Source organism: Neocloeon triangulifer, unplaced genomic scaffold (assembly GCF_031216515.1).
Source record: "Neocloeon triangulifer isolate White Clay Creek 2 clone unplaced genomic scaffold, ASM3121651v1 ptg000009l, whole genome shotgun sequence".
Taxonomy (NCBI): domain Eukaryota; kingdom Metazoa; phylum Arthropoda; class Insecta; order Ephemeroptera; family Baetidae; genus Neocloeon; species Neocloeon triangulifer.
Genome location: NW_026775551.1, coordinates 578,070 through 592,439, shown reverse-complemented (window position 1 = coordinate 592,439; position 14,370 = coordinate 578,070). Strand labels below are relative to the sequence as shown.

At 38.0% G+C, this 14,370-nt stretch overlaps 2 protein-coding genes across 3 annotated transcripts in view; one reads left to right on the top strand and one right to left on the bottom strand.

Moving 5' to 3' along the window:
• LOC132195066 (voltage-dependent calcium channel gamma-5 subunit-like) overlaps window positions 1–14,370 on the bottom strand; it is a 203,657-nt gene that overhangs the window by 9,673 nt on the left and 179,614 nt on the right. The window lies entirely within an intron of this gene.
• On the top strand, window positions 9,461–11,068 carry LOC132195425 (uncharacterized). The gene is made up of 3 exons (XM_059617399.1): window positions 9,461–9,940; window positions 10,303–10,458; window positions 10,627–11,068. The coding sequence occupies exons 1-3, from the start codon at window positions 9,710–9,712 to the stop codon at window positions 11,020–11,022; spliced, it is 783 nt and encodes a 260-aa protein (XP_059473382.1). The 5' UTR covers window positions 9,461–9,709; the 3' UTR covers window positions 11,023–11,068.

Sequence of the window (14,370 nt, the reverse complement as noted above, 5' to 3'; positions counted from 1 at the left end):
TGTCAATGAACTTTTTATTGACTTCTCAGACTACATTAATTACAATTTGAATAAAAGAAAGCATGTCGCAGGAATATTCATTGATATGAAAAAAGCGTTTGATGTACTAAACTATAATAAATTATTAGCAAAACTTGAAAAACTGGGTATAACAGGACCAGTGTTGAATTTAATTAAGAGCTATTTGAGTAATCGCAAGTTTCACGTCAAAATAAATGATGAAAATAGCAACAGATTCGACGCCAACTCTGGAGTCCCTCAAGGCTCCATACTTGGCCCGATTTTATTCCTTTTGTTTATAAACGATTTATTTCCATTACTTAAAAACTGCATTGTGTTTATTTTTGCTGACGATATAGTAATCTTGTTTGCACATGAAAGTTTTGAAATTTGTAAATTAACAATTCAATCCGAATTTGATAAAACTGTTGAATGGTGTCATGATAACGGTTTTTATGTAAACACAAAAAAAACAATTTGTATGCATTTTTGTCATCCCAGTGCTCGTGAAGAACGTATGCTCAACATAATTTGTCATGATTACGACTGTCTGCATTCCTTTTGTATTAATTGCAAATGCAACATTTTAAAGCAAGTCACGGATACAAAATATCTCGGAGTAATTGTAGATCAGGATTTATCTTGGAAACCTCATTTACATTATATATCGAAAAAACTGAGAAAAATTATATGTGAGTTCAGTTACCTGAAAGCTAATATGCCGTACAATGTGAGAAGAATAATGTATTTCTCATTAGCTCATTCTTATTTAAATTACGGAATTACAGCTTGGGGTGCTGTAAATCTCACAGCTCTGAAATCGCTGCAAGAGAAAATTTTGTATAAAATGTGTTCCAGAAAGCACAAGCAAACAATTCAAAATCAATTTAAATTCTGGAATGTATTGCCGGTTGATAAAATTTTTGAAATAAACTTGTTATGTGGAAAATATTTTGATTCGGACCATGGTGTACCGTATACCCATTCGCATAACACAAGAATGTTACGACAAAATCCTGTAATAGAACCGATGAGTGAGAACAAATATTTTGATCGAACTTCTCAGTTCATTTTGCCACGGTTGTGGAATTTATTGCCACTCGAATTAAAAAATTTACAAACCAAGACGGAAGTGAAATTGAAAATAAAAAAATTGTACTTGTCCATGAATTAGCTTGTGACACACTTGTTTGTAATAATTCTGTGCATATTTTGCTAGTTGTATAGCTGGCGAGCAAATTGCTCGTCAGTTAGCGTGAGCACCAGCCGATAAGCTTTCGAGCTTGGCTGGACTTGTATCATAAAATAAATAAATATCTTTAATAAAAAAAAAAAAAAAAAGGTAATTTGTTATATACTCTGGCAATCATTATCTCCGGACTCTCATTTACGCAATTTAGTGAGCTTGGCCTTACAAACAAATCAGTGTCGACGTAGCTGGTAGCACGCGTAGTTCGCACTACAACACCTGGAACATCAAGATTCAGTTCAAACGTTTCAGGAAATTTACGCACAAACTTAACGCACTCCAAAATATACAATGAATTAACTGTAAGAACTCCAAATTTCACGAAAAGTGGTCTACACGAGTCTAGTGCCGAATTACTTCGCCAATATTGGACACCAGCCATTGCTCTGATTACTCGCTTCTGCGCTAAAAAAAACGTCTTTCATATGTGTATAAACACTATTGAATGCAGTTCCTTTTTTTTTTTTTATTAAAGATATTTATTTATTTTATGATACAAGTCCAGCCAAGCTCGAAAGCTTATCGGCTGGTGCTCACGCTAACTGACGAGCAATTTGCTCGCCAGCTATACAACTAACAAAATATGCACAGAATTATTACAAACAAGTGTGTCACAAGCTAATTCATGGACAAGTACAATTTTTTTATTTTCAATTTCACTTCCGTCTTGGTTTGTAAATTTTTTAATTCGAGTGGCAATAAATTCCACAACCGTGGCAAAATGAACTGAGAAGTTCGATCAAAATATTTGTTCTCACTCATCGGTTCTATTACAGGATTTTGTCGTAACATTCTTGTGTTATGCGAATGGGTATACGGTACACCATGGTCCGAATCAAAATATTTTACACATAACAAGTTTATTTCAAAAATTTTATCAACCGGCAATACATTCCAGAATTTAAATTGATTTTGAATTGTTTGCTTGTGCTTTCTGGAACACATTTTATACAAAATTTTCTCTTGCAGCGATTTCAGAGCTGTGAGATTTATAGCCGATTTAATTAATCCATCTCATTCTTCGAATCACTCATTTTGATGCAGTTAAATATTCAATTCGTTTAATTTCTCCACAACAAGTCAAAGCATCTGAGTCAAAAATTTACATTATATTAATAACGCAACTTATTTCAGACTTAATTTGCTGTCGGGAAGGGCGGGGACGAGTGAGCCGATTGAAAAATGAGCCCTGTACGCTGGTCTCCATCGAATGCGACGGAATCGCATTTACTTAAGCACACAGAGAGCCAGTGCAGAGAGAGAGAGCGCATAACAATCTGTCAGCGACGCGCACAATGGGGCCGAGAGGACAAAAAGAGTTGTGCTGCCTTTGTCAACGTCATCCTGCGGAGATTTGTGCCACGGCGCGCCATGTTCAAGCAGCACTTTATCGGCCGCCGAATTGAAAAGCACGCACACAATGGCATCTGCCCGAATCTGTAATTCCGCAATGATGATGAGACCAGCAACTAGAAAGACGTCGCACCGCGATCTGGGGCACCTACTAGGCGCCATTCGGAGAAAAAAAACACGCTGCTGACCGTCGCAGAAAAATCATTCATCATCGACAGTAGCAAGAATACAGGAAATTTACTCTGACATTCCAAATATTATGCCTTCAAAATGATACTTATTAAGGAGAGGCTTTTGACAAAAAACTGCCCAATAGAAATGACAAAAAAAATCATACATGTTAAGCAGTTTTGAGGTGCTTTTGTAACAATTTAATTCAATAGTAAAAAAAAGGTATATTTTTCAAAAGGGACATCCCAATTTTGTTTAAAACTTGCCCTATCCTTGGAGACTCTTGACTTGAACGGCTAGTAATTTTTGTCGAATATAGCTCGCAATTTCTAATGTAAAATATTCTAATTACAAAAATATTAAATTGAGAAAGTGGAAGAAACAGAAAAGAACAAAAAAATTTTGCTTTAAGTTGTCCAACAATTATCATTGCCATCAAGAAGTCTGATCTTTAACGCATAACGTGTACAACATAAAGATGTTAAATCAAAAACATTTTTTTTTTATTGGTGATTTAATGTAGGCTAAATGCAGCTAAATTTCAATTAGAGCAGATAATTCAATTTCTTATCCTCCTTCTCATAAAGCTGAACTTGTTGCGAGAGAATAAATGAATTGTACAGAAAATTTTTTGTTTGACTTGTTGCGAGAGAAAAATGAATTGAAAAAATGTTCTATTTTTAATGTTTCTCAAGAGTCAAATGAGTAGCACAAAAAAACATCTCTCTAACTAACTCTCTGTTGCTGGAAGACAACAACGATGCCATCTAATTTGCTAATTAGCAGCCGGGTCGCTAGGGCAATTTCGGACCAGAGCCGAGTTTCTTGTTCGTCATAATTGGCAGGCAGCACCTCATTTTAATTAAATCGCCCGCTTCCACCGCTTCACTTAATTAGCCGGCAAATAATAAACACAAAAGTTGTTGGCTTCGTCTTGCCCGCCCTTTTCGTCGTCGTTTTTTTTCAGAGTCAAACTTTTTCAAAGACCCTTTGCCTTTTCAAGGTGACACGCAGCGGGGGCGGTTCTGTCGCTCTCCAGCCTTTCATTACCCGCCGCCGGCACCAATTATCATGTTAATTACTCTCGCTTTCTTTTTCCGCGCCGCTCGCAAAAGACGCAGCAGAGGAAGAAGACGATTTTTCATTTGCTTGATGAGCCTCCTGCTCAAGTCGCTCATCTTAATTTAAACGAAATCATCTTTTCGCAGAAGGGCTGGGATGAACAAAAACGCGGTAAAATTATCTCCAAAAATTATTGGATGTGGGAAAGATAAAAATAAAAATATAATAATAATTAACAGTAAACCAAGTCAGAGAATAATAATAGAGTTGGAAAACGAAGCTACGTCTAAATATATCAAGAAGTAAGAAGTTATTATCAGAAATTTTCACACAGGAAATCCAAGTCATCAATTAAGAAAAATATCTAAATTTGGTGTAAATTAAATTTGATGCGATGATATTTTTAGATACTGCAACAAAATTTCCTGCCGTAAATGTTTTAGATATTTTAATAGTTAAGAGGTTTTTATAACAATATCATGTTGGGGAAAAACTACTAAATAAGTTCAGCTCTCATTGCCAGCGGTCCGTTTATTTTGCATGCTTTGAAAAAAATTCAATTTATTTGCTTGTTTTGTGCTGTAAAATTTGGATGCAGATAAGTGTGAACTTATAAAATACAGAAATTAATTCACAGATTCATCAATGAATGTATCTGTATGTAATTTTTTTCTTGTTTCTTGGAAAAAACTGTGTATACGCACAACAGCGACGCTATTCCGGTGCGTTTCGCTGAATAGGCGCTCAGGTTTGCAATTAGCGTCGCATTCAGCGGCGTTTTGCAACTCTTTCTGTTTGCAGCACAACGACGACTGATTTTCAATGGATTCAATTAACTTGTAGCGATTTGCCCTCCGCCATCAACGCAGTCGGCAGTAACAAAAGACGTCTCGCAATCGGCGCGGTAAATAAAAAAAACTCGAGCCTTTGATTGATTTTCTTTGTGTCTGAGAACTAATTTTATATATCCATGATACCGCCAAACTCTTTTTTTATACTTTTCAGCTTTTTTTTTCAAATTAGACCGATTCCATCTTCTGGTAAAGGAAGTGCCTTTTTATTGCCCTCGGGTGCGGCGGTGGATAAATTTTGAATCGCCAATCAAATCGAGAGCATTCTCGCTCGGGGCCGCTGAAATTTAAGAAGATAAAGTGCGCGCCATAAAACGTGCCCTCCCTCAAAGGAATCGATCGATTGAGAGGCTCAGCAATTTTTAAGTGCAACGGCGTAAATTATTATTCGCTTCCATTTCCTCTCGGAGCAGAAGGAAATTTTATCCCTGGCCACGTGAAATATCGAGTCAACTTCCCTGCGAGAGGTGCTCCGGCGGCGGCGGCGCCATTTTTCCTCGAGGGACGAGGAGATTTTCTTTTTCTCGTCGCGTGTCGAAATGTGTACGAGCGCAGGCGAGAGATCGAGTTGATCTGGATCGCTGGTGCTTCATTTCCTGGCACAGGAGATTGATACGACGCGACGACGTCGACGAGCCCCTCACTTTGCCACCCCGAACACCCTTAAGATCCGATGAAATATTAAATGGCAAATGATTTATCAGCCGAGAAGGCCCCCCCACTTACCCAAAAAACTTATATTTAGTTTAACTAACATGCACGTAGGACTAATAAAGAAATAATACAAAAAACCAATCAGTCAACCGATGCGGGGTCATTTTGATCTCGGAAGTTTTATAAAAATTCTACCTAGTGGTGGTTTAGTTTTTTCCAACAATTCCTTTTTTACTTAAATACATTGTTTTGAAAAATTGAATGCAAGCATGCAATGTGATTTGTACACCAAAAACGGTGACTGAATCGCGCCAACCGGTTAAAAAAAGGACAAAAGTCAAAATTGATTATTTTTTGAACATGCATTTCACTTTTATTCATCAAAAGAAGAAACAAATTTTTGAGAATAAACTAATTTTAGGACGAAAAACATGAGCCGAAGAACAGTCAAAACTAAGAAAATAAAAGTTTTTGCTTCAGAGAGCCTAAGAATAAACTAATGAAACAATACAATAAAGGTATTAAAATAATTAAAAATCAATTAATTTAAATATACTAGAGAGCAAAATAATTATATTTAACTGCAAACAAATAAATATTTTTAAAATTGTTAAGATTTAAAAAAAAACTTATGAAAGAAAAACAAGCAGATTCCAACACTGATTGATGGAGTATTTTGGATTTTCACGCTTTTCCCTGCTGAATAATGAACAACCACGCGTAGAAGTTGGCTCGCTAAAGCTGAATTTCTCTTTATTGAAAACGCGCATAATCCGCACGTGCGTGTGTGAGAGAGTGGCGGAAAGGGCCAATATTTGCCTCTTCCGCAGCCAGTTTAAGAGTTTCTCGCTGAGCAAACGCAAGGTATATTCAAAATGTACTGCAGGAACGCTCGGCGGCGGCGGCGGGTAATAATTCTGCTCTCGCAGCTCGTAAATAATGCGCGCCGGGCGGATATTAAACACCTCTCTTGCCGTCGCTCCGACTGACTGCGTTTGATTATGAGAGCGCGTGTTTACTTTTAGAGCGAAGCTTCTGCGCCATTTCCGATGAATCGAGCATAGATATATCGGAGGCTCGCCTCAAGATACAGAAAGCAAACTGATCCTCCTACAAGATCGGCATGAATATTCATCGCGGCTAAAGTGGTTTATTGTGTTTCCATCCACCGCGACACACAATTCAATTCACCTCTCGCTCCTCCTCCTCCTCCTCCGCCGCCGCCGCCGGCGCGCACACGAAATATGAGAAGAGGCTCCTGGGGATTGCTGCCGGTATGCAACCGGCGTGCTTGAGAGTCGTCCCGGTTGCATAAGTCATGGATGCCATCCGTGGGGCATTACACTGTCAATTTTCACATTTCTGAACCACTTTGGAATGAATGCAACGACAAAGTGTACCGGAAATGTTATTCAAACGACGATAAGGATGAAATTTAATCTTTTATTAGTGAAAGATTAAATATAAAATTAAATATTAAAATGTCAGGACAAAAGCAAACATAGTTAAAATTTATTAATTTCTGTTGATTTAAAAATTACAGAAGGACAATATAGCTCTACAAAAAAAATGGTGAAATATCAATTTAGTTTTCAGCTTCTTTGTCATCAGCGCGTAGACCAATAAATAAGGATATGCTAACAAAAATGATATGTTTTTAATTATTATCGTTGTTTATTATGTTACATCAAATTGTTATCATTACATTATTGAAAAGAAAGGAATTTTTGGACAAAACGGCACCACTTTTCCTAAGACTTCCGAGATCAAAAAGACCCCATCCACCGCGGTGATCCTCGGTTTAATCTAAAAAAATAAAACAAAATAAAACTTTTATGCCTTTTGCACCGCTATTAAAGGCCGACAAGACTTTGTCTTGGCCTAACCCTAAAAAATAATAATGATTAAAAAAATAAGTGTCCTCGGAGAACTGAATTCAATGAGTTCAATTTTCAATATCCTTCTAATTAGAAGGGTCAATTTTTTTCTTAGTTGAGGAGGGAAAAATGAAAAATTTACGGACAAACTGATATTTTCATTTTGCCAATTGTGATCAAAATTGATACTTGAATCAAATTCGAGATCTTCAGACTAATGTTTTGAGGGTTTCACAGTGTTCACTTGTGCGTGGGCGGTCGATTTGCGTCGCGAAGAGCCGCGGTATGGGTTCGGCGGAGCGCGAGAGTCTCGCGGCGGCGAACGAGTGCGCCTCGCTGATTTAATCGAGTGACTTCAAAGGGCGGCAAAAGATCTGGCGGCGCCCGCCGTTAATAGGTGCCTTTTATTGCCGTCGTGTTCGGCACAAATTTTAATGAAGCGTGCGCTGAAATGCGAAAGCCCGTTCGCCCCGAAAGCTGCCGCCGAAGCAAAAATTGGATTCGCCTAATAAAAAGGCTCCGCGCAGCCAAAGGAAGAAAGAAAGGGCAAATCAAATTTATTCGCCGGCGCCGAGCGAGCGAGAGACTTTGTTTGGCTTATTCGCAGAGAGAAAGGGAGTGATACACCAAGAGTGTAATCTCATTGCTGCCTTCCTTTGCGCTTCAAACAAACCTTCCTTTTCATTTCTGCTGCAGAATTGGATGGTACTTTCCGACGATGAGAAATGCCCGAGCGCTGACAAGCGGCCAATCGATAAACAATAACGCGCAATCACAAGTCTGATTGCGTTCGCCGCTCCTATTGGTGCGCCCAGATGATGTCCATCCGTCAGACAAACGCGTCCGTCGACCAAATATGAAATAATCTTACTCACTTTTATTTATTTCGATTTCCTTTTCTTTCCAGATCTGATTGCTTGGATTCCTTCAAAAGGATCGAAAAATCTGAAGTAAAAACACACGAACGCTTCAAAAGTGAGCATTACAATTATATTGATTTCAATTTTCAGACCTGCAATTAAACCCTTTTTAAACGATTATTCTGTTCAGCTTAATAATTCCAAATCAATAAGAAATAAATTTTTGCATTTTCTTGAAAGTTTTAAGTTACAAAACTAAAATCCCTAAAAACTGAACATTATAATCTTGTGGTTGGAGAGGAATAAAAATGAGCATTTCCAAGTTAATCTGTGGGGCATTAGGAGGATTTTGAAAATGGAATAACCTTACTTTGATTTTTACATAATTATGTTCAAAAAAGTCCCTATGGGTGTCTACTCACAAATTTTCAGCCCCCTAAAATTTTGAGAGGTCAAAAATGGGCAATAAGCAATAATTATTTTGAAGTTGTCATAACTTTAGAATGGATAAAGCTATAATGACCATCTCAGCTACAATTCTTGGCCAAACTTATTATTTAAGCAATATATAAAAAATATATGTTTTTTAAATACAAGTCTGACTGAGGGAAGTGGAAAATATTTTGAGGAAATAATTCAGCAACATCCGCAAAAAAATATTAATCAAACGTTTTCTATGTTTAAAAAGTTACTTTCAATTTTTAAAATTTTTTCACCAGTTATTATTTTTTAAGTCTTAAGTACTACTGCAAAAAGAAAGAGCAAGTCTTAAGCTACAACTTCTTCATCAAGTTTTTCTTTCTAAAAAAAATCACCCTAAATCAAATCCTTTTATATCTCTGAGGTGTCCGCGTGAATTGAGAATCGCATAGAACGTCATTTTTAGTTTTATTTGAAGCAACTCTTAATCTTCCATTTTATTTTTTTATTTTTTATGCAATATTATATATTATTTTTAATTTTGACCTGAAGTGATCCATCCAGGTCGGGGGTCAACCAAATCTCAATTCGCAATCAACAATAAAAATTTGCACAAAATTTGGCCGGGAGAGTGGTACTTATCGGACAAAAAGAAATAGCGCAAATTCGACACGGAACGAAACGAGCTTCAGGATTCTGAATCTAAAAGAAACGAGCTTTCCAACTGTGTGAATTTTATTGCGTGTCAATATAGCAATTTAGATTTCTGGGTGAAATTCTCGATTTAAAATAGTGTAAAAAGAAAAACAACAATTCTGAAGCGTATCTCTAAACTTTTAAATAGAACGCAAACGTTGGGAGCAGTGAGCGGCACAACTGCAGAAAGCTCGTTTTACGAGGATGCCGAAAATGCCCAGGTTTTTGCGGTTTGGTGACGCCTGACCTGAGAAAAACGTCGGAAAACACGGCAGGTCGTATTTTAATACCCAATCGCAAATGTGCTTTGTTTATAATTAACCTGAAAATCCCATTGTTGGTGAATAAGGTCTATTTGAATGCGTTTAAACCCAACAATTGAAATCAACATTGTCGAATTTCAAAACGCTTAATTTCGATTGTTGCTCACTATACTTAAATGCCATTGTTTAAAGAATTCATATCAGATTCAAGTCAGAGGCCGAAGGAGTAAGAACGTTTCTAGTGATCGCGATAATGTTCTCCTTCGACGCCGAGCGGCAGCGAAATTTGGAGAGATTGCAGAGACTGAAAGAGCACAAACGCAAGTACAGTGTCTCCAGCTACAAGAACAACCTGAAGGAAGCGCAGCAGCTGCGAAAAACCACCAAGGACGCTGAAACACCGACGCGGGCGGTCAAGAAGCAGAGCAATAAGGCCAGGGACGGACCCAAGGTTCAAGGACGAGATGAAAAGAAGAAGCAGAAGGTAGTAAGCAATGGATAAAAATTTTAATCAAGATATGAAGTTACAAATTTCAATGCGGGGTCCTTTTACGTGACAATTTTATTCAAAATTCGTGTAGGCGGTCCAGAATTTAAACAATTATGACCATCTGGACGTGCAAGTAGGCCATATATTTTAAAACGTTTTTAAAGGTCTATATATTTTTTAGTGTTCTAAACACAAGTAAAACGTATATAAAATATAAATCAAAACTACAATCAAAAATTTTCTGTCTCAACAAAAATATACTTGTTTTACAGTTTATATTTTTTTTAATACTCAAATGAATTAAAAAAATATTTTTTTGTTAAATTTTTTAAGTAAATTTATTACGTATTAAACAGGAGACCACAGATCATGAAGTTACAGTTGCCATTCCAATCAAGAGGGATGACGTCTCTGTCGCCTTGGATCACACTACCTTTGCCTTTACAACACAGGAACTCTTGGAGATAATTAAAACCCCGCTGCCCATGAGATCCAAGATGATTGCCAAAGAGGTACTCTTGCTTACAATTTATAAAATTTTAAGTTTCTGCGATCAGAAAAAATAAATAAAATTTGATTATTAATAAATTTGAGCTACTCATAAATAGTTACATGATATTATATTTATCATTTTTGTTTCTTTTTTTTAATTTTTGCAAATTTACATTTTTTACTTTTAGGAGTCGACCAAGATTGCTGCTGCTAAAGAGGAGACACTGCCAGTATGTCACTCGGAAAATAACTTGGAAAATGCCCTCAAGTTCGTGTCCAACTCAAAGGAACAACCCCCTTCGAATCCTGTGGCCGCAAAAGTTCCACTGCCCTTGGCCCACGCGAAAGTCACCCAAGAGCCAGAAGAGGATGAGGTCGCTCCGAAAGTGGAGGCCAGAGCTGAGACGAAAACCAAACTGGACCTGCTGAAGGAGGGCATCACCCTCGTTGGCTCTGTGATGAAGAACTGGGCGATGGCGGCGCTGCTCGTCGGAACCGGCGTCCTCATTGCTTTTGTTGATCAGGAGCATGTGGACAACCTGTTGTACTCCCTGTCCACGATCGAGATCGTCGAGCACTTCTGAATACGCGAGCACATGAAGTATTTAAATTTAATACTGCCACTTAGCACTTCTCAAATTTTCCAGGTCGAATTTTGATTCTTTTCGCAAATTCAAATTTTCCAAAAACATTTCCTGGCATAATGAAAGTTTTCTTAATAGTTGAATTAATAGCACTGTTTTAGGAGAACAAAAAAAAATAAGAAAATGCCTTATTAGAATATCCGAATAGCAATATTTTGAGAGTCATAAGTAAAAAAAAATTTGTAATCGACCCTTGTGAACACGATTCTGAGGTCGGTTTTTTTTTAAAAAATTTCTTGTCTCCTAGTTTTACTCTAATTATTGCTCAAAATTTGAAAATTTTTGGAGGGTTAGTTAAGTTGTTACACCATCTAAAAATTTATTTTACCATACTTGCTATTTTCTGGAATATTTCCCAATTCCATAAGGGGTCCGCGTTTTGATGATTATTAGCTATTCAGAAATTTGATAGCATATTTTTTATGGCTGCTTTTACGACTGGAAAGTGAGGTCAAAACAATTACGTTAAGAGAGTATTCAACCCGAAACAAAATTTTGAAATAATCCAAATGCAGCTTGGTTCTTGGACCTCTAAAATTTCAAATCTTTTTCGCCGGCTTCCAGCTGTTTTTCGCAATAGACAAATTTCCAAACCCCTTTTGTAAAATTCCAAACTCTTTGGATAAAGGCATTTTATGTATCATTCAATTTGGCACGTCAAGGAGAAGCTAGACTAAATTTTTAACAAATCTGAATCGTTTTTAAAATTTCCATAGCTTAATTTGGAAATGAAAATAATTTACAATTCGAGATCTTTCCCTCCAAAAATTTCAACTTTTTATCTCCGCCTCTTGATGTCTTAACGCGAGGCCACATGAGTCCAAGTGGCCCCAGACTTGACTGAATGTTCTCTGTGTACTCGCGTTTGACAAGGGACACATTATTTTTTTTTTTGCGCATTTTGATAATAATTGCAAATTAACCATTTGCTTAATTCAATAACATTGTTCTTACGGCAGTCCTATCTTGAAATTATTGTATCTATTCAATACTAGAAATAAAAGGAAACATACTGGCGTAGGAAAAATCAAAATTGGTTCAGCGTGGCGCTGCATTCAGGCGATCACAGATTTGTAAAGTAGGCAACCGAAGACATTATTTGGATGAAATCTTGGATCGCCTGACTGCAGCCCCACGCTGAACCAATTTTGATTTTTCCAACACGCCAGTACTTTTATTTTGCATCTAGTATCACATAAACTAGGATTGAAAAGATAAATCATTTAGAGATAGGGCTGCTAAAGAAAAACATTATTGAATTTCGCAATTTTTGAATCGCGGAAAAATTTTAGGAAAAAAAATCCAAAAACGCAAGTCCAGAATCGTGTTCAAGAGAACAGATAACACAGAAGAACGTTTCAAAATTTTCAACTTTTAAAAATATAAAGCAATTTCTTTTTTCTGAGAAATAAATTTCAGGTACATTTTTTTATAGTTATGCTTTCAGAATCTTAAAATTAAAATAAATCCAAATTCGACCATCAGTTTGCTTGTGGTAAGCGTTGAAAGTTTGTGAAGAACTAAGTGGCCAGCACGTTGTACATATGTTAAAACTGACAATAATATTCTTATATATAGAATTTATTAATAAAAAGTTTTTCTTATGTCGGGGTAAACTCGGCACTTCCTCGAGCGGCCACTGATGGTGCTTGCTGCACCATTCGTGGCCGAAGCTGAGAGACAGACAGGGCATCAGGTGACAGAGCAGCAACATTGAGAAAAGAGTCGTTTATGAGTAGCCAAGTGACACAGTTGCGTTTTGTAATATGTGCAAAGAAAAAGGCTAAATAATTACATCAAACCTTTGAAAGTAAGTAAAAATTGTGTCTATTAATTCTATTTACCCCAACCAAAATGATTGCCAATTAAATAACCAATCCTAGCTTCCGGGATTATTCGTTTCCCGACAAATGGCGCCCAACTAACAGCCCACCCCCCCGCCCCATGATGTAGTTATCTTCATCCCCCGTGACCCATGCTGTAGATTTTTTATCCCCCACAACCCCGCTGATCGGATACATTTTATCCGTTCACCCCGCGACGAGCGTGAAACCCCATCATCCGCCTCCACGCCGAATAGTCCCATTTAGCCCATCAGCCAGACGCCCAAGCGTCGGTCATTTGACGCCCCTGTTTGCATACGAAATGTGAGCCGTACTTGCAACGGTTTTTCTGCTGCACAATGCCACCGAATAAGACAACGATACCCCTGCTCCCCGATAATTTCCATGGCACTCCACATGAAAATGCTCGCGGTCATGTCAGTATGTTCAAAAAATGCCGAAACATAGCTGAGTGGTCCGACCGTAAAGCTCTTGCGTATTTCCTGTTCACACTTCGTGACGATGCTGGCGATTGGGCTGATTACCATTTGGCCAACCCTGCCAATGCAAACAAAACTTTAGACGAAATTTACGCCGATTTTATTGCGCGTTTTTCACTCACTTCAAAATTGCACGCAGAGCACTACCTGTCGAATCGCAAACATCAGCCAGACGAACGTCCGGAATTTTACATCCATGACATGGTCCGCTACGCTCAAAAAATTGACCCGAATTTCCCCGAATCTGCCTTGGTCCTGCGAATAATTCACAATTTGCAACCAAGTCTCCTCCGCCAACTTGGCGCTCCACTCCCGAAAACGATTACCGAATTGCTTGACCGAACCACAACTATTCATGGCTTAAATCAATTGGCCAATGGCACATTCGGAAATCCCAACAAGAAAAAGGTTCACTTTCAAGACGAGCCGTGCGAGCCGGTGGAACCCGACCCCGTCGAGAAAAAGCGAGCCCGTTGCTCCCACAACGCGCAGCTCTCTTCAGTAGCTCTGGATGACACTTCTTTAAATTCGTCACAAAAATCAGAAACTCAGACGAATGAATTTTCGACTCAACTTTCCACTTTAACTCAACAAGTGACAAGTCTCCAAAAATTGCTCCAGGTCCAGAGCAGCCAAAACTTCCAGCTATGCGCCTTCTGCGCCCAATTCGGCCACACTGAAGAGCACTGCTTTTCTAAAAAATTTGCAGCAATGCAAGACGAAAATAAAAAACTGCACGCGATGTTGGAAAACTGATAAGGAGGTCTGCCGATCAACCCCCAACGACAGACCTCCCAAATCAGCAACCCTCTCCGATCATGACGTCACCTCAACTTGTCACACCCTCTTTTCTTACCCCTGACGATTCTGTGGGTAAAAAATCACTCTACCTATCCCCATCCCCTTCTCCTACCCCTCTCCTTGCCGATGATGCTGTAAACCCCGCTGCGACGAGTTTAAAATCT